At 39.0% G+C, this 26,497-nt stretch overlaps 1 protein-coding gene across 2 annotated transcripts; it reads right to left on the reverse strand.

Moving 5' to 3' along the window:
- Nucleotides 1–1,419: 1,419 nt before the first annotated feature.
- On the reverse strand, nucleotides 1,420–23,925 carry EIF3E (eukaryotic translation initiation factor 3 subunit E). 2 transcript variants are annotated; one of them, XM_031591131.2, is made up of 14 exons: nucleotides 23,767–23,925; nucleotides 22,075–22,189; nucleotides 20,424–20,474; nucleotides 19,514–19,631; nucleotides 16,481–16,523; nucleotides 15,937–16,041; nucleotides 14,554–14,679; nucleotides 13,169–13,293; nucleotides 12,325–12,451; nucleotides 10,676–10,777; nucleotides 9,712–9,821; nucleotides 2,605–2,707; nucleotides 2,254–2,388; nucleotides 1,420–1,578 (listed from the first exon to the last, which is right to left on the reverse strand). In XM_031591131.2, exons 1-14 carry the CDS (start codon nucleotides 23,854–23,856, stop codon nucleotides 1,540–1,542), a joined length of 1,389 nt encoding a protein of 462 aa, XP_031446991.1. In that variant the 5' UTR covers nucleotides 23,857–23,925; the 3' UTR covers nucleotides 1,420–1,539. The 2 variants fall into 2 exon arrangements, with proteins under 2 accessions (XP_031446991.1, XP_031446992.1); XM_031591132.2 differs by lacking the exon at nucleotides 20,424–20,474.
- Nucleotides 23,926–26,497: the final 2,572 nt, after the last annotated feature.

Here is a 26,497-nt window from a genome sequence, read left to right on the forward strand (position 1 = left end):
TGAGAAACAGAACTTCAAGCAACCAGAAAGCCATCACTGATAGGATATGAGTAGTTTAAACAGAGTGAGCCAACTTAGAGACATCAAACTGATTTAAAAGCCTGAATACTTCTCACTATACTCCTACTCTACTACAGTATCTCTAATATTACTGACTGATACTTCAGGCCAAATTAGGTACTTAATACTCTCCATAGTGAAGTGAGGCCATAAAGTTATTCTTATGCAATGAGATTAACATGTTGTAACAGAGAAGAGCAACAGAACAGAAACACTCCAAGTCAGAACTGCTACTAAATATTTTCTAAGAAGTTATGATCAAGCCACAAGGTACAAAGGTCCTTCTTTACATGAAATAGTTCTACAACTCACCTTTTGCCAGTTCTGGCATATTACTATCTATCCAGTAAGTCCTTCAGTTTAAATAAAAACGACAAAAATCTAGCTGGGAAAATATTGTAGGAAGAGAGTGGGGTGAGTTAAAACAACTTGCTATATGTATGTCAGTACCAGAACTTCACAAAAAGAGCTAAGAAATTAGTATGTGCCGGGGGTGCAGTAAAAGGGAGTCATGTCCCCCACCCCCACACTTAATAGTGGAATTGTTCAGATGCCATATTTTCCTTTCCAGTACTTGCACTGACCTCACTGATCAGTCTGTACTTCACAGAAAACCCAAGATACTTTTTAGGGATCTGACCTGGGAGGTGTTACGCTATATTCTGCAGAAAAGAGGTGCTAAGGAAGAAAAAAAAAAAAAAAAAAAAATCACTGAAATGATGGGCGAAGAAAACCATGCTAAAATAGATTTTAAAAGTTACAATAGTCAAACAATACAGAATTTAGTTTATTGGTTGCTTTATGAATCCTCAGAGCTTTGTCTTCCAAAAATAAGAGTTTTCAACCTACCAAGCTCGTTATCCACACCTTTAGAAAGACTTTTCTGCTGAGAAAGTGCCACTCTAAAAAAAAGTCTCCAAAACCAGGCAAGAAAACAGGAACAATCTATAATTCTGAAGCACAATGCCCAACCAAACCATTTTACATATGGGCTGTGCTGTTTTTCCAAGAGGTGTGTTAGAAATGCATTAGTAATGACAAGCTTCTGCGACGAATGTGGAAGTATAGAAAAAAAGATTCTGATCTGGCTATTAGGGATGCACTTGCTCATACTGTTTTTCTTTTCTTAAAATGCAACTTTTGCAGAAGAAAATAGCTGCATATAAAATTCCCTGCTTATAAACTCAGATGGCGCTAAAAGCCATAACATCCCTTGGTACAAGGCAAGTAAAAATAGAAGTAACATTCAAAATCCTGCAAACTATTATCTAAAATGCTCCAGAATACTATTATATTAACAAACCCCAGTACAATATAATTAAAGTACTAATCTACACAAATTAGAGATAACACAGGCAGTTAAAAGTAGCCAATTTTATTCAAATAATTTTAAGATGAAACAATTGTTTTCTCCAAGTTACACACTTATATGCTTTTTATTCAAATGAAAACTGATAATTTTCCCACAACAGAACTATGTCAATAGAATCCGGAGTCTTGAGTAGCCCAGTTAGGTGCCTAAAAACAAATAAAATAAGCATCAGTCAAAAATACGCAATACTCATTTCTTCTCCTATTAAGTTTTGTACAACTTGCATCTAACAGAATCAAATTGCCAACTTCCCCAATTTCACTGATGGCTGACCAACATATTTTCTACTCCTGAGTCTGCAACGCTGTTCATTTTTCTTCCAATAATACTTACCCACAAATACTTATATCACAAATGACACTGTCAAAGGAACACTGACTCAAAACCCAATATTGTCAAAGAGCACCAATGTGTGATGAAGAGAGTGATCAAACTCAGTGTTCAATATTCAGAGTAATTCAAGTACAATTCACTCAGAAAAGGTATTAGCTATTTTCATACATGTCACCTCCTTAAAAGGTGTTTCTGGATGGTGAAAGGGACCATTTAAAGGAAGCACAATCAAATGACTGAAACAAATAATTAAGCATCTTTTTTTTCCTGTTTTGTAGAGAGAAGAAATAAGAAGAAAACAAGAACCACTGTAAGAAATAAACATTTGTCAACTTCTGGCAATTTGGTCAATTTGTTAACATTTGGCATCAGAACTAGAAGTAAGTATGCCTGAGGAACTAAGGAACAGGTTAGAATTACGCTTCAATATCATTCAAGAAAAATACATTCAAGAAAAAAAGATTCTGAAAAATACAACTCATACTAACCTCTGATCTACCACTCTGATTCAATTTCTTCTCAATGTTCATAGCCAACATCTGACTACGAAAAGACAAACTTTTGGTCTTCTCAATCACTTGCTGATAAGGTGACACTGCATTGTTGCCCATAACTACATGGCCCTAAAATGTGACAAAGAAACAGGAAATTTAACAGTCACTCAGAGTACACAAGCCTTTATTTTAATGCTCTGCATTCAGAGCTTCTACAAAAGTTCTCTCTCACACAGAGCCAAAACATAGTAGTGAAGCTTACTACAGTTTGTGGGCAAATAAAAACAAACTGGAACACACTACTTCTAGATAAGAAATCACTTGGATCCATGCATGCAGTCTTACCAGCTTTGAATCCAGTTTGGCATCTAATCGTGCATTTCGGATTAGATTGACGATCCATCTTTCTGCTTCCTCAGGAGTCATATTTAGTTTATCTGCCAACATACTAGAAGATAACAGGCTTATCAAAAGATGAAATATGGCCTCTCTCATGTTGACAAATATACTCAGAGCCTGTAAAATATGCATCAAACCAATACACAAAACCTGACACAGCACAAGGCTTCAATATTTTTATATAATTGGGAAGCCTACTTCCCTTTGACTAAAATAACTTTAAAATATACAATCCTTACTTCCCTCCCCTCCTTGTATTTTTTCCCCTCCTTAAAAAGGAAAAAATCCTGTCACTGCTTGGGATATTCTGAATAAGGAATTCATTCCTTGAAGTACATGCTTACTGCATATCTTTAACTTGTATCTTTATATATATTCCTATTAAAGCTTGTCTACATGAGAATTCCCTGAAAAATTGTCTATTATGAAGTCTCACCACAACATAAAACATCAACTGTTACTGTAAGGAAAAAACTGAATTCCTTTTACTCTTCTTTAAACCCAGACAGTCACATTTTAAGAGTAAACAGTCCATAAAGCTGTTTGACTGTTACACAACTACCAGTGGACTTTGAAATGCCAGAAACAAGGGCCACAAGAACACACAGCTTGGTACAGAAGGTTCAATATATTCATCACACATTCAATATAGATACACTACAGTTTCCTGAAATCTCAAGGGTGACTAGGAGAGGAGGAGAACGGAGAAGGGAAAATGCTTAATGAAACAGGCACTCCAGAAATAATTCCCTCTGATAGTGTTTCCTGTGGCTTTGCAGCCAATTCCTCCAGTTTCCTGCTGGCATTTGGCTCCTAGAGTTTATTTGTAATGCTCATTCTTCCATCAGATTCCAGACTGCGTTGACAAACATGAGGTAAGGGCTGCAGACATCACCAAAACCCAGCTGGTTACGCTGGAGTTGCACAAGAGGTCAATTTCTCACCAGTTTACAGGGTCTTGCTAAAACATTTTTCTGAACCCAAAAGCAACTTTCATTTTACACTAGTTAATGTTCTATCAATTATTAGCCAGTCCACATAGCTAGACTACATATTGGGTCTTCTTTATATGATCTCTCCTTTTACACACTCTTATCTCTTAATTTTCTACCAATTTCATTTCTGTCACAGATGGATATGAAATGAAGCAAGGAGAAAAATCAAAGTAACTTTAATACTGACCTCAGTCAGTGAAATAGCAACAAATACACAACAAGACACCTGGAATTTTACAAAGGGTAAGTAAAATCCAGAAATAGTTGCTACTATTTCATCTGAACTCTTAATCTGTGGTGCACTTTGAAAGTGTAGAGAGCTATGGCAGACAAAGCAAGAGAACAGAAGACATCACAGATGTAAAATTTCTGTGGAATTATCAGTATAGAAGCAGCAGCGGATATTGAAATCTCAGCAGGAAAAAGCTACTTCTTTTTTTTAAGTCATTGAATTTGTGATTTTAAGCACTTGACTCTAAACAAAGAAACTCTAAATTGAAAGAACAGTAGGGAAGAGCAAACTAGGGGAATTCTCCTACTTCTCTGTTAGAAGTATTTTATTAGAATCCCTGATAACTCCTCCAGATGACCACACGAAGTGGCTATTGCCATAACTTCATGGATTAAGTTACATACCTTTGTGATTTGGCTATGGACATTCCAACTTTGGAGACAAGAATTAACTAGGCAAGGATTTGGGTAGCATAACATGAGAGTGGCTCCTGCACCAAGTTGTAATTGGGTGCACAGACTTGAATCAGGTGACTTCCAGTGGTCACTTCTAAGCCACAGCACCCAGATTTTACTTTTTCCTTAACTTACAGTCCCTATGTGCTGGAGTGGGTGTAGGTGCAACATAGGCTTATAGGAAAGAGCTACTCCAGAGCAGAAACTATTAATTGCTTCACATCATCTAGTAGATAAATTGTACCTTTCTCAAGAGCCAATGAAGATAAGGTTTGTTAACCAAGTAGTCTTCATTAGCATGTATGTTTATACAAGAAATTAAACCAATCATTTCCTACCTATTTCCTATTGTGGGAGACTGCAGTGACAAGTACGATCAAAACCAGACTGAAAACTAGATTCTTCTAATTAGATAGAAAGTTAGATACACTCAAAGAATAAAGCGTGCTTTAACTAGTATGATGGGTTTAAATCTAGTTTACTCAAGTTATAACTTGTTTTAAACAGAACACATACGAGTATGGATGCCAGCAAATTCCTGAACAACACACTTTTCTCTGTAGATCTAATCCTCTTACACCCACTATTTGCCAACATAAGCACAGCCCTAGGAAGTTCTTCAAACCTCAAGATGTCTCTTGAGAAGGAATATATATCTTCTACACTCATTACTACTAGTCTTGAAGAGACAATTAAGAGCTATGAATTGCTTTATCCATGTCTGTATTTTACAAAATAAGCCTCTCTCTCAAGAAACCGAGTAAGTATGTTAAAATAGCTATATGGACAAGCATATATCACACCTCTGTACAACTCCTGTACAGGTATTTTCTTCCTCCAACATCACTTGAAAATCTTCAAAGTTACATAATGAAAGTGATAGAGGGCAGAAAGGGATATAAGAAAACTTACCTGAATTTCTAACTACGAAATTTAAACTGATTTAAGCTTTTAAATATAAAATAACAGATAACAGAACAGTCATCTTTCAGTGATATAAAGGGTTTTTTTAATTCTGGTAGTAATACTAAGACTTTAATCAAACCTTTAAGGCAAAAGATGACCCGATTTCAGCATTTGCTACAATTAGGCTCCAGCTTAGAGTCCCCTCACAGGCCACATTGAAGCAGCCAACACCAACTTCAAGTGCCTGGATGTACAGCACTGAGGAGATAATCCTCTGGTAAAGTAACAGCCAGAAAGCATTTTCAATCCTTCCAAACTAAATGCACCGAAGACTTATCCTAATTATAACTATGTTACAAACACCATTCTTCTACTGTGCTATTAAATATGTATGTATACAGTACTCCTGTCTACCATATCATGTTACATGCTGTTCAAAAAAAAAGCTCTCCAGATTATTTCCACCCTTCTGTCTCAATAGGAGGCTCACTTATTTGGTTCATGCTGGAAGAAATGCTATTTAAAGATTTCCTCTGCATAAACAGAAAGGTTACTGAACTTCCACACAGCTTCATATATAAGTATACCTGCTGTGTTCTGTGTGCTGAAAGATAAGATACAGAAGAGAAATAAAGCATACTCAGCTTTCTAATTAAATACAGGCATATCAAACTAATCAAATCACATTCTGAAATAACTGAATCTATTACCCCCTGCTAAACATGGTATTTTAAACAGTAAACTAATTACAGGATGATTTAGCACTGATAAATTTAAAATCACAACTGATAAGGAAACTACGTCCTTTGGAAAAAAGTATCAACTGCCTAAAAGATACAGTTAGAGAAATCAAATAAGCCACCTATTTTATATTAAATATAAGGAACAGCAGCATTTCCAAGTTCTGACTACTTAAGCAATACTTGAAGGCACTGTGATAGAACCAACTAGTTTTCAGCTCTAGGAATAGCAGTTGAAATTGCTCATGGAGAGAGAAATGCAAGAACTCTGCTCAGCCAAAGTTTAATAGAAGCATTCTGAGATGCCAGTTCCTTCAAACGAAGCCTAGAATGCACCAATGCACTTATGTACCCCACTGAAGCCCAAGTCTAACAATTGTCACAACTTGTGCAGAAATTTAAAGGCTTGAGTCCATCATTTTAAACACTATGACCGAGTGAAAACAATCTCCTTAATGATGATTGATTCCACATGAAGTCACCAGAAATTATGCCAACAATATCCATACCTAACTCAATTTATCACTTTCCTCAGAACACATCGTTACAATTATGGAATAAAGACACTGCTACCTCTACTTCCAAACCACACAATGAGAACAAACTAAAGTATTTTTTAATCATTTTGGTACAAAACTGTATGAACCATAAAGCAATAAATGCTCTATAGAGGATAACATGCCATATACTTTGAATCAAACAAAGCTCATTATTTTTGCTATCATTAATCATCTCATTTCTTTCAGAACCTGCAATGCATTAAAATGCATCTTATAGGCTCTCTACTCATTGCTTTTATGATCTGATGGCTAATAAACTTCTAAGAATGACATTTAGCCTTTAGTTTAAACTTCTCTTGGTAAACATTAACTTCATTAAGAATGCGTGTCTTCAAGTACAAAGAATCATTTGCAGGAGATAGCAAGACCCTATGTAGTTTTACATATTCCAGAAACTCAACCCTTACAGAGCTTAGTTTACATAGATATTCTTCCAAAATTCTTAATTTAAAGTCACTTTATCCCTAAACGTGTAGTACTTAGATTCAAGTATTAGTCTCCTCACAAAAGTGAACGTAAGTACAAAAAAGTTCTACTTACACCATCTAGTTCAGTTTACTACCTTTTAAGTAGTCTTAAAACACACTACTTCAGAGTTAAGTTCTTAAAAAAAATCTTCTTCTACCAACCTTTGTATTGAACTCAATTACTTTAAGCACCTAACAAAATACTATCATTTTCCAGATACACTGTGAAGGTAATCTTTGGGGCTTATCCTACTAGAAAAGGATATGAATAAGTCATCCTTTCAATAAGCTGACAAAATTTTGGAAGAGTTTTCAGTCAAATCATAGAATCACTAAGGTTGGAAAAGACCCACAGGATCATCCAGTCCAACCATCCACCTATACCAATAGTACTCACTAAACCATGTCCCTCAACACAACATCCAAACGTTCCTTGAACACCTCCAGGATCGATGACTCCACCACCACTCTGGGCAGCCCATTCCAGCGCCCAGCCACCCTTTCAGAGAAGTAGTATTTCCTAATATCCAGCCTGAACCTTCCCTGGCGCAGCATGAAGCCATTCCCTTTAGTCCTATCACCAGTTACACGAGAGAAGAGGCCGACCCCCAGCTCACTACAACCTCCCTTCAGGTAGTCAGAGAGAACAATAAGGTCTCCCCTGAGCCTCCTCTTCTCCAGACTGAACAATCCCAGCTCCTTCAGCCGCTCCTCATAAGACCTGTGCTCCAGACCCCTCACCAGCTCTGTTGCCCTTCTCTGAACACGCTCCAGAACCTCGATGTCTTTCTTACAGCAAGGAGCCCAAAACTGGACACAGTACTTGAGGTGCGGCCTCACCAGCACTGAGTACAGGAGAACAATCACTTCCCTGTTCCTGCTGGTCACACTATTTCTGATACAAGCCAGGATGCCATTGGCCTTCTTGGCCACCTGGGCACACTGCTAGCTCACTTTCAGCCAAGCATCAATCAACACCCCCAGGTCCATTTCCTCTACACAGTCATCCAGCCACTCTGCCCCAAGCCTGTAGCGTTGCCTGGGGTTATTGTGGCCAGAGTGCAGGACCCGGCTTTTGGTCTTGTTGAACCTCATTCCATTGGCTTCAGCCCAGCTATCCAGATCCCTCTGTAGGGCCTTGCTACCCTCAGGCAGATCAACACTTCCAGCCAGCTTGGTGTCATCTGCAAACTTACTGAGGATGCACTCAATGCCCTCATCCAGGTCATCAATAAAGATATTGAAGAGGACAGGCCCCAGCACGGACCCCAGGGGAACTCCACTCGTGACCAGTCACCAGCTGGATTTAACTCCATTCACCACCACTCTCTGGGCCCGGCCCTCCAGCCAGTTCCTTACCCAGGCAAGAGTGTACCAGTCCAAGCCACAGACTGCCAGCTTCTGCAGGAGAATGCTGTGGGAGACAGTGTCAAAGGCTTTACTGAAGTCTAGGTAGACTACATCAACAGCCTTTCCCTCATCCACCAGAGGAGTCACTAGGTCATAGAAGGAGATCAGGTTGGTCAAGCAGGACCTGCCCTTCGTGAACCCATGCTGGCTAGGCCTGATCTCCCAGTTGTCCCGCACATGCTGCGTGATCTCCCTCAAGACAACCTGCTCCATAATCTTCCTGGCACCGAGGTCAGGCTAACAGGCCTGTAGTTCCCCAGATCCTCCCTGCAGCCCTTCTTGTAGATGGGAGTCACATTGGCAAGCCTCCAGTATTCTGGGACCTCACCCGTCAACAAGGAGCACTGATAGATGATGGAAAGCAGCTCAGCTATCACCTCCGCCAGTTCCCTCAGCACTCTCGGAAGAATCTCATCCGGTCCCATGGACTTGTGGCAGTCCAATTGGAGTAGCAGGTCTCTGACTGTTCCTCCTGAATCATGGGAAATTGTAGAAATCCTTCTTTTTTTAAATCTAGAGGCATTAAACAGCTTCCTCAGACGGCCAAACACCACCTGTTACTAGTGGGTGTCCAAAGCAAAATTCCACTGAATTTGATTTACCAGCTCTGATTTCTGCTATTTAGGGGATCTCTCCAATATTCTCTAGAAAAGTTTAAGTGACATGGACCTACAGAGCATGGAGGCATATACCAACTGTAGGAGGATCTCAAACATGTATAACACCGTTTTTCTGCTTAGTTTCTACAACAAAGGTATTGCAAAAGCCTGCTTTTAGAATATCAGTTTGAGTATATAGCAGACATCTTTGCCTGTAAGAATACCGTTGCCTAGCTGGATCATTTCAGTAGTGCACAGGAAACAAGATATAATTTAAAAAAGCAATGAAACTCCAATCGCTTTCAAGCTGCATGCAGTTAAGACATTATTGATTGACAAACCTATGCCTAAGTAAACAATTACCATATTTGCTATGATTTACTTAATACTATCCTTCTGTATCAATGTGTGCAGAAATGAATGTTTGGTTGGGTGTAGAAGGGAGGAGAACAAAGATAATTTGTGTTAAATTTCATTAAAGTTACATAGCTTTAAAATATGACTGCTATAATTAAAACCCATCACTTCAGAGCTATACATTTAAAAAGACTACCTAATTAGGTTTTAGTTAATGAAAAATCATTACATGATTTTGATGATTGAACATTTTTAGTACAAAAGTTTATGCTGTTTGTCAATCTCACTTGCAACCGATCCATCTGTATGGCCATATAAAAAAGTTCTCTTACCCAATGCTGATACACTGATGGATGCGACAGAAAGTCTCAAATATAAAGAGACGGGCATTCTCAATGAAGTCCTCAAGGCAGGCAACTAAGAAGAAATCATTCACAAGCACCTGCAAGCGTAAAGAGAAGAGGAACACTGAAAACAAATATGGGAAGAGTAATTTTGTCACTCATCTTGTTTATTGATGGAATGCAGAATCTATTAGAGACTGCTCTTAGCATAATCCATGATGGACAAAAAGAGTCTGTATTTAAAATGACTTCTCATGAATTTGCAGATTGCTAAATTAACATTACACACTAACCTGATCACGGAAGTTACCAAAAAGAACATGGTCTCAAAACTGAAAGACCCCCACAATAACGCATAAAACTTAACTACTCTCCTCTTACTTTAAGAGACTTTTCTGATTCTGTCTTCTCTTATCGTGCAAGCCAGCTTCATTTGAGTACAACTGTGCATGTTGAATTCAGATAAAAGGACCACCAGCGCTTAGCAGTGAACAGAGTTACTAACCTTCTTATCTAATAAGGTAACCAATATCAGTGGAAAGAGTCAAAAGAGATTAAGAACTGACAATGGTTTTCAGCTGTGAGAAACATTAACTTTTACAACTTTTACAACCCAAGCACTGCTTATCTTTAACTATACTCATTTTACATGAATATATCCTTACCTATCCTGATTTCAGTGTTTTTCAATGTCACCATCCCAGAGCGCAACACTTTTCAGAACAGAAGGTGAAGCCACCCTTTTCTTCAAACTAACACTAACTGAGAAGCTGAAGCTCAGCCAGAAGCACAATCACTTATTCACTTTTTGCTCTAGGAGCTGACTAAATATAATCTTAAAGCTAACAAAAACACTGGCAATGGAATTAGAGTTCAAATTTCAAGTTAGCTGGCTCTTGAGAATTTCACGCAGATCTGTAATCAAAGAAAAAAATAGAATTATAGAGCTTACTGTTTCACACTCCCTCAGCTTCTTCTGTGCACCATCAAAATCAAAATTAACATACAGGCATTCCACAAATTCTGTGATGGGGTCCCTGTACGTGTAGGACTCCTGTCAAAATAAAAAACACAACACTCTCAGGAATCACTGCAACAAGTTTACTTGACTATTACGTACATCATTCAAACAATTAGATACTGCAAAAACATCTACATGCTTCTCTTTTAATAGCCACACACATTTTTTTAATAGTCTTATTAGATAACCACAAGTGCAATTTCAGTCCTAGCATTTAGGACTGCAACCTTCAGGTTAAGAAAGCATCTATGACTCTTACTCATCTTCTATCAAGCACTTCAGTTTATTAACATATGGTAAGAACAGATATTCTTCCTAATTTTCACTTTCAAGAACAATTCCAAATACCTGAAACTTGAAACTAAATCATCATTTGATATATGCAAACAAGATAAGGCTTACACATAATGCTACTTCTCCTATACAAAATATTCAATTTTGATATTACATAAGTTACTCAATCACAAGGCAAAAACAGTATTATATGCACATCTGTGAGTGTAAATTAAGATGCAAATACAACACCTTCTGGCATGTCTCTAACAAACACTTTATGACAGCTAAATTCAATCTGTTATTATCAGCTTTAGTACTATAAGAAGACCAGCAGATTCAATAAGTTACTAAGAAGGCTCTTCCAGTTGTTCGATGAAAACTATCTTTCCTTACCAGAAAAATTGTATTTATAAACTCATTATTTAGGTTCAAAATTTACACACCACTGTACTTCATTAAGTAATTACTGCTCATTACATGAAAGAGCTTGGATAATATTCTCAGTTTAATAGAGATGAACATGTAAGTGCCTACTATCAGTTCAATACTTGCAGAATCTTCATATCTTAGTGTTTAGAGAATGGACAGACATGCCTCTTACTTAGTATCAGCCTGTCATGTAACACCAGACAAGCCACTTTATTCAGTGCTTCATTCCCCCCTCCCAACAAGTTACAAGTCATCCTGTGTGAACAACTTTCAGATCCATAAAATAACATTACAGAGTTTAATATTAGTTATCTAATCTGTTTGGTTCATATTAGGTATATCACTTTATTAAACATATAAACTAGTATGGTATAATTAGTGTTTAAAGGTTAACTGCTTATACACAAGTTGCATGCTAATTTCAGACAGAAGCCTTTGCAATAAACCCCTTGATCCCTACCAAGCAGCTTGCTCCTTTTGTTATTCCAATAAGATTCTATGACTACTCATAACTGCAAGAACAGAAGCATTTAAGAAAAGTATGCAAAATTGAACATAAATCAGCATACAAAGACCAGTTTTGAAATGCAAGCAGTATCTTCCATATAAAAAAACTCCTTGAAGTGATGGCTGAAAAAATAGACAGTGATTCAAAACCACTTCAAGCATCTTGTTGAATTTTCTGCACTTAGTCTTACAGGGAGAGGAAAAGCAAAACTTAATGATGCATATTTTACTTCTCAATGAATTACTTCAATAAGAGAAAAAAAAATCAGCACTGAATGTGCAAGTAGTCCCAGAACAAGCACATTAGAAGAAAGTTATACAATTTCAGTGAAAAAGAAACAGAAACTACTAGAGATTTCAGTTCTTACCTGCTGAATAACCTTGACTAGGTCCTTCAGCACTTGTCTACGCTTTCGAACATCCTTATTTGTTATGACTGCAGTAGTGAGATATCGGAGGATATGAGGGCACATGGTCTGAATCGCATTGAGATACCTAAAGAAAAAAAAATCACGAAGTTCAGATAATATAGTTCTCCATCAAAATATCACCTATGATAGACAGCTCATAAATCTTTTATGCTATATGCCAGCAGTGTGCATTTAATCAAATAAAAAAGGATGATTTACATTTGTTAGCACTCTGATGATCTTTAACTGGGGACAGGGAAGGGAGAGAAGACAGCAGTGCACCAGGTAGTAAAGAAAGGGCACTTAGCACTGTAGAAGAACAGCCCATATAGTACTGATTACTTCTCACATTAATCTGTTTTAGGTATCATATAGACATAATTTAGTTCTCACAAACAACAGTAGCATTTCCGTTTGTATTTTTATTCTTCTCAAATTTCCCTCAAAAATCCTTTTGAAATACCTAGTCAGATTTTTTAAGATGTAAGTCTAGAGGACATCATCTTTCCCTACCACCCTAGAAGGTGCAGTAGGAGTTAACATAAATAGTTATTCAATTCCCCAGAACACCACAAAAAAAATAGTGCCAGATTTACTGTTCTACTACCTGCCTCCCTGAAAAAAACCAAATCATACCTCCCCCCCCCCCCCAAAAAAAAACACATCACACTTGGAAAATAAAAAGCAAGCATAATTACAACTTCTGAGACAGCTTCAGGCTGTGGATTCAAGATGTTGGATAAGACTGCACAATCATCTTTCTTTAGTGATTCAAAAATCCCAGCAATACAGCACAACTTACTGTGGTTGATAGAGAAAGAGGTCAATGATATTGTCTCTCCCTTTAGGATGATTAAAAAACACAAATAAAGACCAATGGATGAGCCATGTTCTTTGCTGTAGAGACTGCAGTGGAGAGCTGACTGACTGAAAGAAAAAAATACAACAATGATTTAAACAAAGGTACTAAGATTTCAATTCTTAAAAGATCACTGTACCGATCTGAAGTTACTACTTCCCTTTTTGATCCTGAGTTATTTCTAGTTCTTCAGACCACAACTGAAGAAGGAATACTGCTTAGCTTTTCTAGCTTTTTAGTTTACCCTCTTTTCTAAAGCATCACTAGAATGTTTGCCATAGACTTTTTCCAGTGATGAAGCACCACAGAACAGGGACATAACCTTCATTTAAACCAACTGATATGGCACAAATAGGAATTCAAATCTATATGTTGCTGGATTTGCTCCAAATTTAACAGCAATTCAAAGGGCTGGAAAGCAGTACGTTGTGAACAAATGGATATAACAAGTAATAATCACTGATGGGATCATGACAGCTAACTACTACCATTCTACCCAAAAAGCCATGAGAGTTTAACAACTAAATCAAATTTCAGAGTCTATTACAGCTATATAGGTTTGTAAAGATTAGAAAATCTCAAAAAACTCATTAACATTACTTACCTGCCACACAAAATAAAGAACAATTCTGGGGAGGAGAAGAAAAATATCAAAGCACCTATTAAGATTCTCATTGAGAGTAGTAGGACATCAAGTTATTTCACATATGGCCATTGAAGCCCAACAAGCAGACTGGAAGATAAGTTCTTAATCATGGCATCTGCTCTGAATTAGTACTGCAGTCCCATTCTTTCAATTCATGTTCCTGGTGCCCACCTGAACTCCCACTGTCACATGGAAAAGAAGCTAAATTGACTGAAACCTGTTTCTGATAAAAAGCTTTCTCACTTTTTTTTATTAAGAATATTGTTTTCCTTAAGGCAGAGTATAGATCAGATGCATACATCTACTTCCCTACATTAAAGGAACAGTATAACTCCCTGAAATTTAAGTAGCAGTTTCTCATAACAATACCAAGCTCTCAAGTGCTCTCATATACATCCTTGAGGCAGGTTTGATTTACTGGAAATACCTTAAAAGCTCTCACCTCTTTTTTTTTTTGCCAAAGCAATAAAAGAAAAGGAAGTCATTTAAAGCTTCCATATTCCTTCACCTTTTCTTTTTCAGCATCCTTTCGCTTTCTCACCACCATTCAAGGAATGCACAACTGTCTCTAATGAAGCACAGTAAATGGCTCTTAATGAGATTTCAAATTTTGTTATGAGTTGCTTGAAAACTAATAAACTCTAACCTCTCACCTCACTAACATGACCAAGATTGTACTTACATTATTATCTATCGTCTCCTTCAATCTTGTGAGGTCTTCCATAGCTGCATCCCAATTCTGCATGAGAATTTCAGATGCCAGTTTCCCCCACAGTGAACTCAGAGCGTTTCTGTCTGTTGCTGGAACCTATTTTTAACAACAGCAGAGTTATATTCATTTTTTTTTTTTAAATTAATATTATTAACTTCTGAAAAAGAGAAGAAAAATATTTTCTGGTAATATTTTTAACTTAAAGAATGTCAAACATGCATGATTCTCTCTTTAGGTATATTTCTTAAAGCAATTTACATAAATAAATAAAAACAGCACCAAAACTTCAGAAGTAGAAACTACAAAATCCTGAAAGACTCCCCACTGCTGCAATTCAACTTAAACAAAAAAAATAATTGTCATTTAATGCTCAGCCACTAGCTCCAAGTTTTTCATACCATGCAAGAACGCTTCTGAACCATTAGAACAAACCTCTTACAAAGCAGGTTCCCAAAGAACTTGTGATAGCAGATAACTGCATCATAAGAACTAATACTCTAATGCTCTTTCTGCTAGTGCTGTAACAAAAACATACTTCTTATAAAAACACCCAGACCAACTCTAACTTTGCAGTAACAAGCCTGTGTCCTAGAAGGGTAGTTCTGAGGTGAAGCTGTGTTAGATTTATACAGGAATGGTTATGTTAGGTCACTGTGTCAAATTCTATTCACAGATCAGTTACAATAATCAGTTACAATAGCTCCTTCATTGGTTGTCATCACACAGAATTTACAAGAATAGCCTTTTCAGACTTAGTAAAACATATATTCATTAAAACTATTACCAGCATGAAAACAGTACTTGTTTTGAAATTAATTATTTGACATTAGAGAGTAATGCTAAACCTAGAAATAAAGCACTAAGAATTAAGGACATCTGCCCACAAATCTTTAGTAACTAACTTACTTCCACCCTCAGCCCATGAAACACACACAACACAAAATCATACAGAGGAGTTCAGCCTTATTGTCACTGTCAACATTTAGATGGATAATTCAATTCACTGTCACTCTCAACTCCATTTTCATTAAGATCTAATCTCAAAGTTACTTCACGGATTACAATCAACTAAAAAAGTTATTGCTATTTACTCTAGCAACATTTCACAAAGTTTAGGATAATTTTCATTGAATCACAGAATGACACAGGTTCAAAGCAACCTTAAAGCCCATCCAGTTCCATTTCCGCTGCCACTGGCAAGGTTATCACTCACCAGACCAAGCTGCCCAGGGCCACATCCAAACTGGCCTTTAATGCCTCCGAGGATGGAGCATCCCCAGCTTCTCAGGGCAACAGTACCAGTATCTCACCACTCTCAGAGTACACAGTTCAGATGACACACCTAGAACTTACCAGAACTCTGAAGAAGTACAGGTATTCTGCAGCTCCAGAGTAATTGCCACATTCATACTGGAATTTTGCATACCTGTAGAGTGTATCTAGGTACTCCTGTCTAAACTGAAAAGAGATATAAATAAAATGTTTTCCTCGTAGGAAGAAGAAATGTTTTTACAAGCCCCTTTTAACAGTAGCTTTGGAAAACCTTTAATAGTAACCATTACTATCTTTGAAAGTAATTGTAAACAGTAGGTACTAAGCGAAACTACTTTAATCCACATCACTGAATCAGTAATCATGTTGGGGGAAAAACAGTTGAAATTCTGCTTTACAAAGTAAGACACATGCTAACTACAAGGATGTATTCTTTGTATAGAATGTATGCACTCAAAGACATTCAAATAGGCAGAATTTCTATTACTGAAGTATTGTACAAGCTACCGTCAAGTGAGACAAGCCAAATCAGCAGCACCTAGCTGTTCAGTTGTTGGCTGTGGGGGAAATAGAGTGGAGATGTTTAGAAGTGAATTCCAAGAGATATAGCAATTAGAACACTTACACCATGCTTCTCAGCTAAGTAGTCAAACAGCATTCGACCATCCCTAAAACAAAAAGATAAAAACTGATGTTTTCACAAAACAAACTGATTGCCACCATGCAACACCCTACACACCAGCCTTCAACCATTAGAATCACCTAGTGTTAACTTAGAATGATACTTCTCCAGAGACCGTACAAAAAGTAATTGCAATAACAGTGAAGCAACTATTCCTAGCATTATGAAAAAGTTTTGTGTTAAAATTAACACAGTGTAAAATGAGTACTATCAGCAAAAACTACTATCAAGAAAAAGTAGAAGATTTTTGATTTGACAGCATTCTCAGCTTTCAGTATGAAAATTTAATTCTGATTTAGAGCTCTTCTCACTTCTGTTCTAATTCCATAGCAATTACTCCACCCAAGCAGCCAGGAGTTTAATAAGAGACAAGAGGGGAAAAAAGCAAGTCAAACAGTTACCAGGGAATTCTTCTCCCAGTGTTAACACTTGGAAACAAGTAAGCAAACCTCTACACAGAGGCATCTGCAGGACACTATTGTTTATATTTGTGCATTTTTTAAGTTCTAAATGTTTACATACAACCATATTTCTGAATCTCTTTTTATTTAGCATACATAATAAAAACAACCACTCTTATTATGACGATAGAGAAATTCAAGTCTCCCGTATACAAACACAGATTTATCTACAGCCAGTCTTCCATTAATGACCCTCGGATTTTAGGTACATGATATTATTAAACAGTTCATTTTATTAATAGCTTTATTTTTAATCTAGTATTTCAAAGGTTCCTGATCAGCTCCTAGAGCAAAATTTTAGCATGCCAGTTTTTCATCTAGTGATGTACTGCAATTATCTGGCAACAGTCACCAACACTGAATTCATACACATAGTTTCTATTTGGCAGTGTATTCAACTATCTTCTGTACTGCAAAAAGGTGGTTCATATAATCAAAGTACTGAAGGAACGTTGCGTTTTCTTTTAGTTCCCCCCATATCTGCAGATACCCTCTACTTCATTTCTTCTGAGAACTCACATTTCAATGGTGTGAGGGGAAACAAGGATTCAAGCCTAGTTCTCCTGAATAGCCTCTTAACTAGCATTCGATGAACACAGTTAAATCATGTCTTGTTTTATAAAACTAAATCCTTTTTTTAATAAGTTAAGAACTGCAGCCCTCAGTATGACTTGCAGAAGCAAATCTTAAAAAAGCATCATCAGTTTCTTCCAGTGGAAGATTCTGCAAGGATAAGGGATATTGACTATTTCTCTAAAACTTCTAAAGCCTTCATGTCTTTCTCAAACAGCTGCACAAAAAATATAAATACAGAACATCCCACATTTTAGAGCCTCTTTTACAGATTTTCCACCATTTCCCAGACTGTGGTGCCCCCAACAGCATTTGTTCTGATTCAAAAGCTGAGATGTGAAGCTCTGAGTTTGATACAAGTCACCAACAGAAATTCACAGAAATCAAGGAATTTGAAATTGTCACTTATTAATCTTTACAGAATTTAATAGTGCTCTTTAGACAGACACTTCTTTTCAGTCCAATCAAACCAATCTTAACCAGTGATGCCCAATGATGGGGACCAGAACTTTCAGCAGAAAACTGGTATTCCTGAGTAGCTGAAACTATTCTGACATGCATATTCACAGAAATCAGGTAGAGTTTACTTACCCTGACAATGCTTTTGTCAGCAAAAACTTAAGGACTTTGACTGTATGAGAGGAGAAAATAAAGCTTCTCCCTGAAGTGCTGGAAAGCTAACCAATTTCTAATGAAATCCTATTTCATGTGTGTACTGAGACCCAATGCATTGCATCTCATTTCTGCATTGATAAAGACTAAATCAGATTAAAAATCCTGGAAACAACATGTTGAGTAGAGAAAATGCACACTGTTCAACTGCATGGGCCAAAAGGGGTGACTAAATTTGGGAATAGGATGGGAATAGGAGAAAAGGGATGGTAACCTGCACTTAGTTAAGTTCTTCCCTCAGTTATTTCAAGTAACTGTTCTCTTTGGGAAGACTTCTCAGAAGGATTTCAGGTTGTGCATTTCATGTTTTTCTAAGAAAATTCCAGAGTAAATACAATCTTCAACACCAGGAGATGCATACAGCTCACTGACAACAGATCTAAGTACTGGCTTCACCTCAAAATTCAAGTTGAGTCTTAGATGATCCATCTAATGTGGTACACTATTTGAATCTTAGAGTAGGAAAGCTGAATAAAAGATCTGATGAGCTTTCCATACAAGGGTTAGACACATAACAGTAATAACAATGGCTCTAACATGAAGAAAACTAGCAGTAACTTCCACTGAGTAAATACCACCCACCTTTCTCTTAAAGTAATGCAGTTACTTTCTCAACTATGATAGCTGAATCCTTTCCCACAGGGATTAATTAAGCTTCAACCATAAAACTCAGTCCTTAGAGGCAGTATTTCAACACTCATCCTACTTTAATTATTCTCCAAATCAATTATTGAAATTGGACACATCTCTAAAAAAAAGCAATTCCTAGCACAATCTCACACCTAGTTGGTCTGTCCAAGGCAGGATATGGAAAAGGACAAGTATGCCTGAAAGAAATATACACTACAACACCAGAAGGACGTTCATCTATAAAGCCTCTCAAAATGGGAAAGACAGCATTCTACAGCCTTCTGTGGAAGGCAGATAAAGGAAAGAAGATAGATGATCTACTATAAAAGAGGAATTTTAGTTTTTTTTCAAACCTTATTTCACCTCCAAAAAGCCCAGGCTGTACTGAATAATACCTAGTACTTGTCCACACTTGATTCAGCTGAACATTAGTTGAGGAGATGATTTTTTGTACAACAGGTAAAAGCAACAAGAAGAGTAAACAGCTTACAGCAACTTCAATCACCTCATCACAAACACTACTCACACTGGTTGAAAACACCTTTCCTTGTAGTTGTTACACAAGACAGCACCCCTACCATTAACACCTAAGAGATACCAACAAGCCCTCATGAGAAAAAAAGAAAACATTAAAAGTTACCTAGTAGACTGCATTTGCCTTGTTGTCTCTGGATCCTCAAACATCTTGACAATAGGCTCGGTTTCAGCTTGAAGCTGTTTCAGCTGTGCAACAACAGTTGTTCTCTTCTCACGCAAAGCTAAAAAAAAAATCATTCCACATACAGATTGAGTTTTTGCAGAAACTAACCAGCAATCACTGGTGCTGACGGCACATTTAAATAGGTTTTCTTCCAATTCCTACCTAGCTTCTCCTTTCAAGGAAGTCACAAAACCAGAGATACCTAAGAACTTGTTGGCTTAACAAGTAGTCTCTACCATATGGTTTCTTTCATAGTGTAAACAGTTCTAATCAAACCACCCAAGAGCAGATATCTAAAATAGCCTTGGCTCAAGCTAAGGTATGTTCAGGCTTCCACTAAAGGAGAAGCACCTTTTCAAGTAACTTTGCTCATTCCAAATAAACCCAGGGGAAAAAAAAAAGTAAAAAAATCTAAGCTATGATACTAATTAGATTTTCTTCTAACCAACCAGGTTCTAGAAGTACACTTTTAAAATATTTAACAACATTACACATGCTAACTCAGAACCCTTTATGAGAAATTAGTAAGAAAAAGTGGCCATCCAAGACTTCTGTGTGCAATAAAACGAATACTTAGAAGCTCAGCCCAGGTGCTTAAAAAAAAAAAGACAGTAGCACCTTAGGACTGGAAATACATGCCAAGAAATGTATGAGATCCAAGAAAGACAACCCAAGGCCAAATCTTAGGAGATAACAGAACCCAGAAGACAGTGGACAGGGTCACACACCACAGCACAGAGCATTACAGTGAGTCTATTAGACCTTTCTTTCATGATTTCTTTTGTAGAGGATATCCAAAAAGTGGATAACACCATTACAGTGACCCAACCTAAATCCAGGAGTGACTTGCCTGACAGGAAGTATTCCAGTAAGGACAAATTATCTCCAACTTCAGGAGAATCTTGAGATTTTAAAAGGAAAAACAGATGAAAAACAAAAACATTCAGTTAACTTACTAACAAATGTTTTTCCTTTCCCTGTGACACCTCCTGGCTGCATAATCATAAGGTGATTGCAGAAGGCGAGACATCTAAGTATACTAGCTATAGGAAACCTCTGCTACAGTGAACAAAAAGTTACTGTAAAATTGAATGAAGTCAGTTCAGTAAGCCTGCAAGTAAGAAGAAATGGCACATACATACATTCTGTTAGATGTAAGCTATCTTCACATAGAAAGTTTCACCTAAGAGCCATTTGTTTAGATTGCTTGTGAAAGTATTACCTCTGCTACTTCCTGTTCTTAGAAAAAAAGGCAAACATAATATATTATGACTTATACAAGTCATCATATATATAAGTCCTATACTTCCAAAACACATGCAAAGCCAAACATCATTAGAAAGATCAAAGTTGTTGGCCAGTATGATGGCAGTTTTCCCAATGGCCAAGTTCATTCAACTCAGGTGCAGCTATGAACTTTCAAACCTGAAGAGCTTAACAACCTGCTTAAATAGTTGGCTGTAATCAGATGAAAAATATTAGACTAATTACTTCTGAAGGTGTGCTATTGATACTGTAACATTCTTCTCCAGTAGTTTAGAAAGTCTGGAGCAAGGGAAGAAAAATAAACTTCTCAGCTTTGAGAACTTAACAGCCCTGAGGTCACTTGATGTTTATAACCATCTGAAACTGAAAGGTGAAGCTATCATTGTAACTGTCCCTTGAATTACAAGTGAAAACCTCTCATAACCTTCTCATAATTGGCACTATCAGCCCAATGGAGCACTACATATACACCTATAAAAAATAGCTAATGCAAATATATGAAATATTTGATTAAAATGTTCAATCCAACATCTGTAAGTCTTAACAGTTCTAATATTTCAAAAGGGGCTGTGAGTCTTTAGTTTAAAGAACCTGAAATGAACAAGATTCAGGCAAAAACAGCTGGCACCTGTACCCAGATAAGCAAAAACACCTGAATTTCTTCCTCCTAAGTTAAAAACTGCAGACTAGGCAAGCTGTAAATCCACTGCAATTTAGAAAAAGGTGAACAACTCTGTAAGATAAACTAAAATGTGTAAAAAGGGTAAAGTGTCTATCCAGAAAACAGCATCAGGAATAAAAAAACTCACAATAAAGAAACAATGAAAAAAAGAAATAAAGGAAAAACAGACATGAATAATGTAAGCTAGAAGTTAGTTATTTTATTTTCCTCCCCTCTAAGGTATCATGTGGGAAGATGGATATTTTCTTCTTAAATTTTTAAAAATCATGCAGAAGAAGATATTTTTCCTAATGACAGAACATTAAGCATTAGCTTTCATAGGTATACAACGATTTAATTTGAACTTTCTCCTTCTAGAGAAGCAGCATTTATCTGTAGACACAAGTGATTAAGACCAGGCAGGAGTAGGCAATGTTCCACTATTATGCATTCTTTCCTTAATGCCAAAGGAAAACAGAACTGAAGTTTGAGTGCCACATTAGAAGTACTACCAGCTATTAATTTAGAAGCTAAACAAATATAAAAATAATTCTTTACTAACTGAGCAACTTACCATGTGGAATTTCATCAGAATAAAGATTTTTGTACACATCCATAGCAAAATCCACCATGTTAGTATCACTAAGGAGATCCAGTTTTCCTTGAAGTAGTTCTTTTTCATTATATATCTGAAACAGAAATCATTAACAGGTTTCTTTGAGTACTGCTAAACACTTACCAATTCAAGTTATTTAATTACCTTTATTGTTACAGTTCAATTTATGAATTTTGTCCAATCAAGTTATGTTAAACATCAATCTCCCAGCTTTTCAAGAAGTCTGACAGCTCTGCCAACTGGCAGGGTTAATATACAGTGTCTCTGTTTTTCTAGTCCCAGTAAGACAATGTTAATTTTCTGCTATTTACGAACGCAGGAACTTCAAAAGAATAGTTAGAAGACAAGTCATCTTACTAGATGATCATTCCTAATGAAAGTAAATGAGTTACTTTGTGGGCTAAAGCAAATAATGAATTCTTCATGGAAAAAGGGAAGAGAATCCAACATGAAAAATCCAATAAAGACTTAAAACCAACCAACAAATAGAAGACACCTGTTCTGTCTCCAGAACTTGAGGAGGTACAACTCCGAAGGAGAGTTCAGTGAATGGTTTGCACAGAATAGCATTCTGAGTAGTGCAGACTCAAGTTACTCAAGGTTAATCTCAGAAAAGACGTTCAAGATGAAACTTGAGTTGTGCACAGCTTAATCTAAAGTATAATGCCTACAGCTTAAGCAAGCTGCATTGAGTTTCTGTAGTTGGGTCATTTTCTTTAAGTTTGTTTAATTACATCTTAAAGGTCTTTGTAACAATTGAGCTATGCATTATGGTCTTAAAGATTCAGGTGAAGACGCAAACTACCAAAAAACTCAAACATGCATGTGTATGAAGGCTGTGTTACACGTCATTGCACAGTATCTCAGACATAAAACTTGAGAAGTTTGGTTCAGCTTTGAACTGAAGAGTATTCAAGATAACACACTGCAATAATAGCTCTGCTTAACCTGCAGTAGTTCACAAATGCCAGAACACAAAAAGCACCCGGAGCTGACTGTTACCAACCCAAACCCACAGCCTAGACAGAAGAATTCAGCAGGCCAGGCTGTCCCAGCGCATGCATGCTGAGGCTTATTTCTGACACCTAAAATAGCATGCACTTCAAAATCCAAATTTGGGCAGACTCGCAGGTTTTCTTAACTTTTTAAGACAGAGGAGCTAAATACTTTAGGTAATTTTGATCGATACAAGCTCAGCTTGAAGCGCCTCTGGCACAACCAGGTTTCACACGGGGATCCAGCTTCACATCCACAGAAACAACGAGGGACGGGAGGAGGTGGGTCCCGCACTTGGCCCGAGCACGAAAATAAAACCAAAGCGGCAGCGTTTAATGGCCGAGGTCGGTAAGTAACGCCGCCCATACCGAGGGGGCCACGGCCCAGCGCCGCTGACAGCCGCGTCTGGGGGCGGCCCGCACCACCACAGAGCGACGGAGAGCGAACGGCGACCGGAGGCACGGCTCCCGCCCTCCCCCCGCTTCCTCCCCACGCCGCGCACACCCGAGCCGGCGCAGGGCCGGGCCGCGCCCACAGGGCCCGGGCGAGGCAGAGGCACCGGCGGCACCCGGCCGGGCCGGTACACCATTCCCCGCCGCTCGTCCGCCGCACAGCGCCAGAGCCGGCTCCCTCGCGCTCGGGGCACGCGCGTACCTCCTTGACAGAGAGGAACTCCAGCAGTGGGAAGACCAGGTGCCGGTCCAAGAAGTGCGCGATCTTCGTGGTCAGGTCGTACTCCGCCATCTTGGTGCGGGAAAGAAAGAGGCGGGGCGAACGCCGGCACGCGAGGAAGCGGGCGCTGACCGCCTCTCTTAAGGGCTGTGCGCCTGCGCGGGGATCGCGACTGCGCCCTGACTGAGGGGAAACGGTCTGGGGGGCGCATGCGCAGGAGGTTTTGGTGTTCGCTGTTGTGAGGGCGGCGCGGGGTGTGCGATGGCAGGCGTGCAGCAGCGGGGTCTTCGGGCTGACTGTGCGGAAGGAGCGAGTGGGCTGGGGTCTGGGAGCTTCCAGTCCCAAAATTCAGGTGGCTTGGGGTCTGTGTGGGCGCTGGCTGTAGGACCACAGTGTAAGCGGTGACTGTGGGGCCTGTGAGCCTCCTGAAGAAGCTGGCGGATGGCAGAGATCCAGGCAAATGTGGGAATACTTTGTTAAGTTTAGCCATAGAAACAGAGGAGTCAGTAATGTTATGGTAACCTGGATACAGCGTGTAGCTTGAGTCAGGAGAGCAGCAAGTTAGCTGAGATGTAAAGGCACTCTTCTCTAAGTGGTATAGGAGGTGCGCTGTGCTTATAATATTTTCAGGCTTAAATTGTCTAGAAACGAGCATTCTCCATCAATCAGAAATTAAACTCAGTAGATCAGCTGGATTTGTAACTTATCCGCTTGTTCTTTGAGTGGCTTGACTCCTTTCTTCATATTTTCTTCTAATCTTTTATTAACTACGTTAACATGCATTCTATCCAAGCATTAAACAAGCTCTACAGAAGTACTTATTTTAGTGTTGATTGTTTTGTTTTGTTTACCTGATTATGGGCTTTTTAGATTCATTCATTATAACTTTGACATGGAGTCAGAAAGGACCTGTGCTGGTGGTGGAGATGATGTACAATTAGATGCTATGACAGAGCATCCCTTCTTAAGGGTAAAGGGGTCCAGGGAGGCTGGACACTACTCAAGGTGGACATCTTAAAGGCACAAGAACGGGCTGTCCCTGAGTGCCGTAAGGCGAGCCACAGGGGTAGGCGACCAGTGTGGATGAGTCAGGAACTACTTTTGAGACTCAGAGAGAAAAAGAGTCTACATCCTCTGGAAGAAGGGACAGGCTACTTGGGGAGATTACAAGGAAGTAACTAAGGTATGCAGACAGGAAGTTAAGATGGCAAAAGCCCAACTTGAACTCAGATTGGCCACTGCAGTAAAAGACAATAAAAAATCCTTTTATAAATATATCAACGGCAAAAGAAGGACCAAGAATAATTCTCATCCTATACTTGATGCAGCAGGGAATGTGGCCACTGAGGATAAGGAGAAGGCTGAGGTCCTCAATGCCTTCTTTACATCTGCCTTTAATAGCCAGACCAGTTATCCTCTGGGCATTTTATGCCCTGATCTGGAAGTCAGGGATGCTACTCAGAATATATCCCCAGCGATTCAGGTGGAGACAGTCAGAGAGCTCCTCCTCCATCTGGACTGTCACAAGTCCATGGGACCGGATGTCCTACACCCTCAGGTGCTGAGGGAGCTGGCTGGAGTGATTGCCGAGCTGCCCTCGGCCATCTGTCAGCGCTCCTGGTTAACTGGAGAGGTCCCAGAGGATTGGAGGCTTGCTGATGTGACTCCCATCTTCAAGAAGGGCCGTAAGGAGGATCCGGGGAACTGTAGGCCTGTTAGCCTGACTTCGGTACCGGGGAAAGTAATGGAGCAAATCATCTTGGGTGATATCACACGGCATGTGCGTGGTGTCTAGAGGATCAGGCCCAGCCAGCACGGGTTCATGAAAGGCAGGTAGTGCTGACAAACCTCATCTCCTCCTATGACTGGGTGACCAGACTGGTAGATGAAGGAAAGGCTGTTGATGTAGTCTACCTAGACTTCAGCAAAGCCTTTGACCTGGTCTCTCACAGGCTTCTTCTGGGGAAACTGGCTGCCCATGGCCTGGACAGGTACATGCTCCTTTGGGTAAGAAACTGGCTGGAGGGCCGTGCCCAGCAGGTGGTGGTTAATGGAGTTAAGTCCAGCTGGCGACTTGTTTCAAGTGGTGTCCCCCAAGGTTTGGTACTGGGGCCCATCTTGTTTAATATTTTTATTGATGACCTAGACAAGATTGAGTGTACCCTCAGTAAGTTTGCAGATGACACCAAGTTTGGAGGTGGTGTTGATCTGCCTGAGAGTAAGGAGGCCCTTCAGAGGGATCTAGATAAGCTGGATCACTGGGCTGAGGTGAATAGGATGAGGTTCAACAAGGCCAAGTGCCGGGTCCTGCACTTTGACCACAACAACCCCATACAACAGTCCCAAAGTTATAGGCATGGGGACAAGTGACTGGATGATGGTGAAGAGGAAAGGGACCTGGGGGTGTTGGTTGATACTTGGCTGAAGATGAGCCGACAGTGTGCCCAGGTGGGCAGGAGGGCCAACGGCATCCTGGCCTGCATTAGAAATAGTGTGGCCAGCAGGAGCAGGGAGGTGATCATCCCCTTGCAGCACTTGCACTTGCAGGTGAGGCTGCACCTCGAGTACTGTGTTCAGTTTTGGGAAAGACATTGAGGCCCTGGAGCGTGTCCAGAGGAGGGCAGCGAAACTGGTGAGGGGTCTGGAGCACAGGTCTTATGAGGAGTAGCTGAGGGAGCAGGGATTGTTTAGTCTGGAGAAGAGGAGGCTCAGA

This window comes from Phasianus colchicus, chromosome 3, assembly GCF_987193195.1.
Source record: "Phasianus colchicus chromosome 3, bPhaCol1.hap1.1, whole genome shotgun sequence".
In the NCBI taxonomy this organism is placed as follows: Eukaryota; Metazoa; Chordata; class Aves; order Galliformes; family Phasianidae; genus Phasianus; species Phasianus colchicus.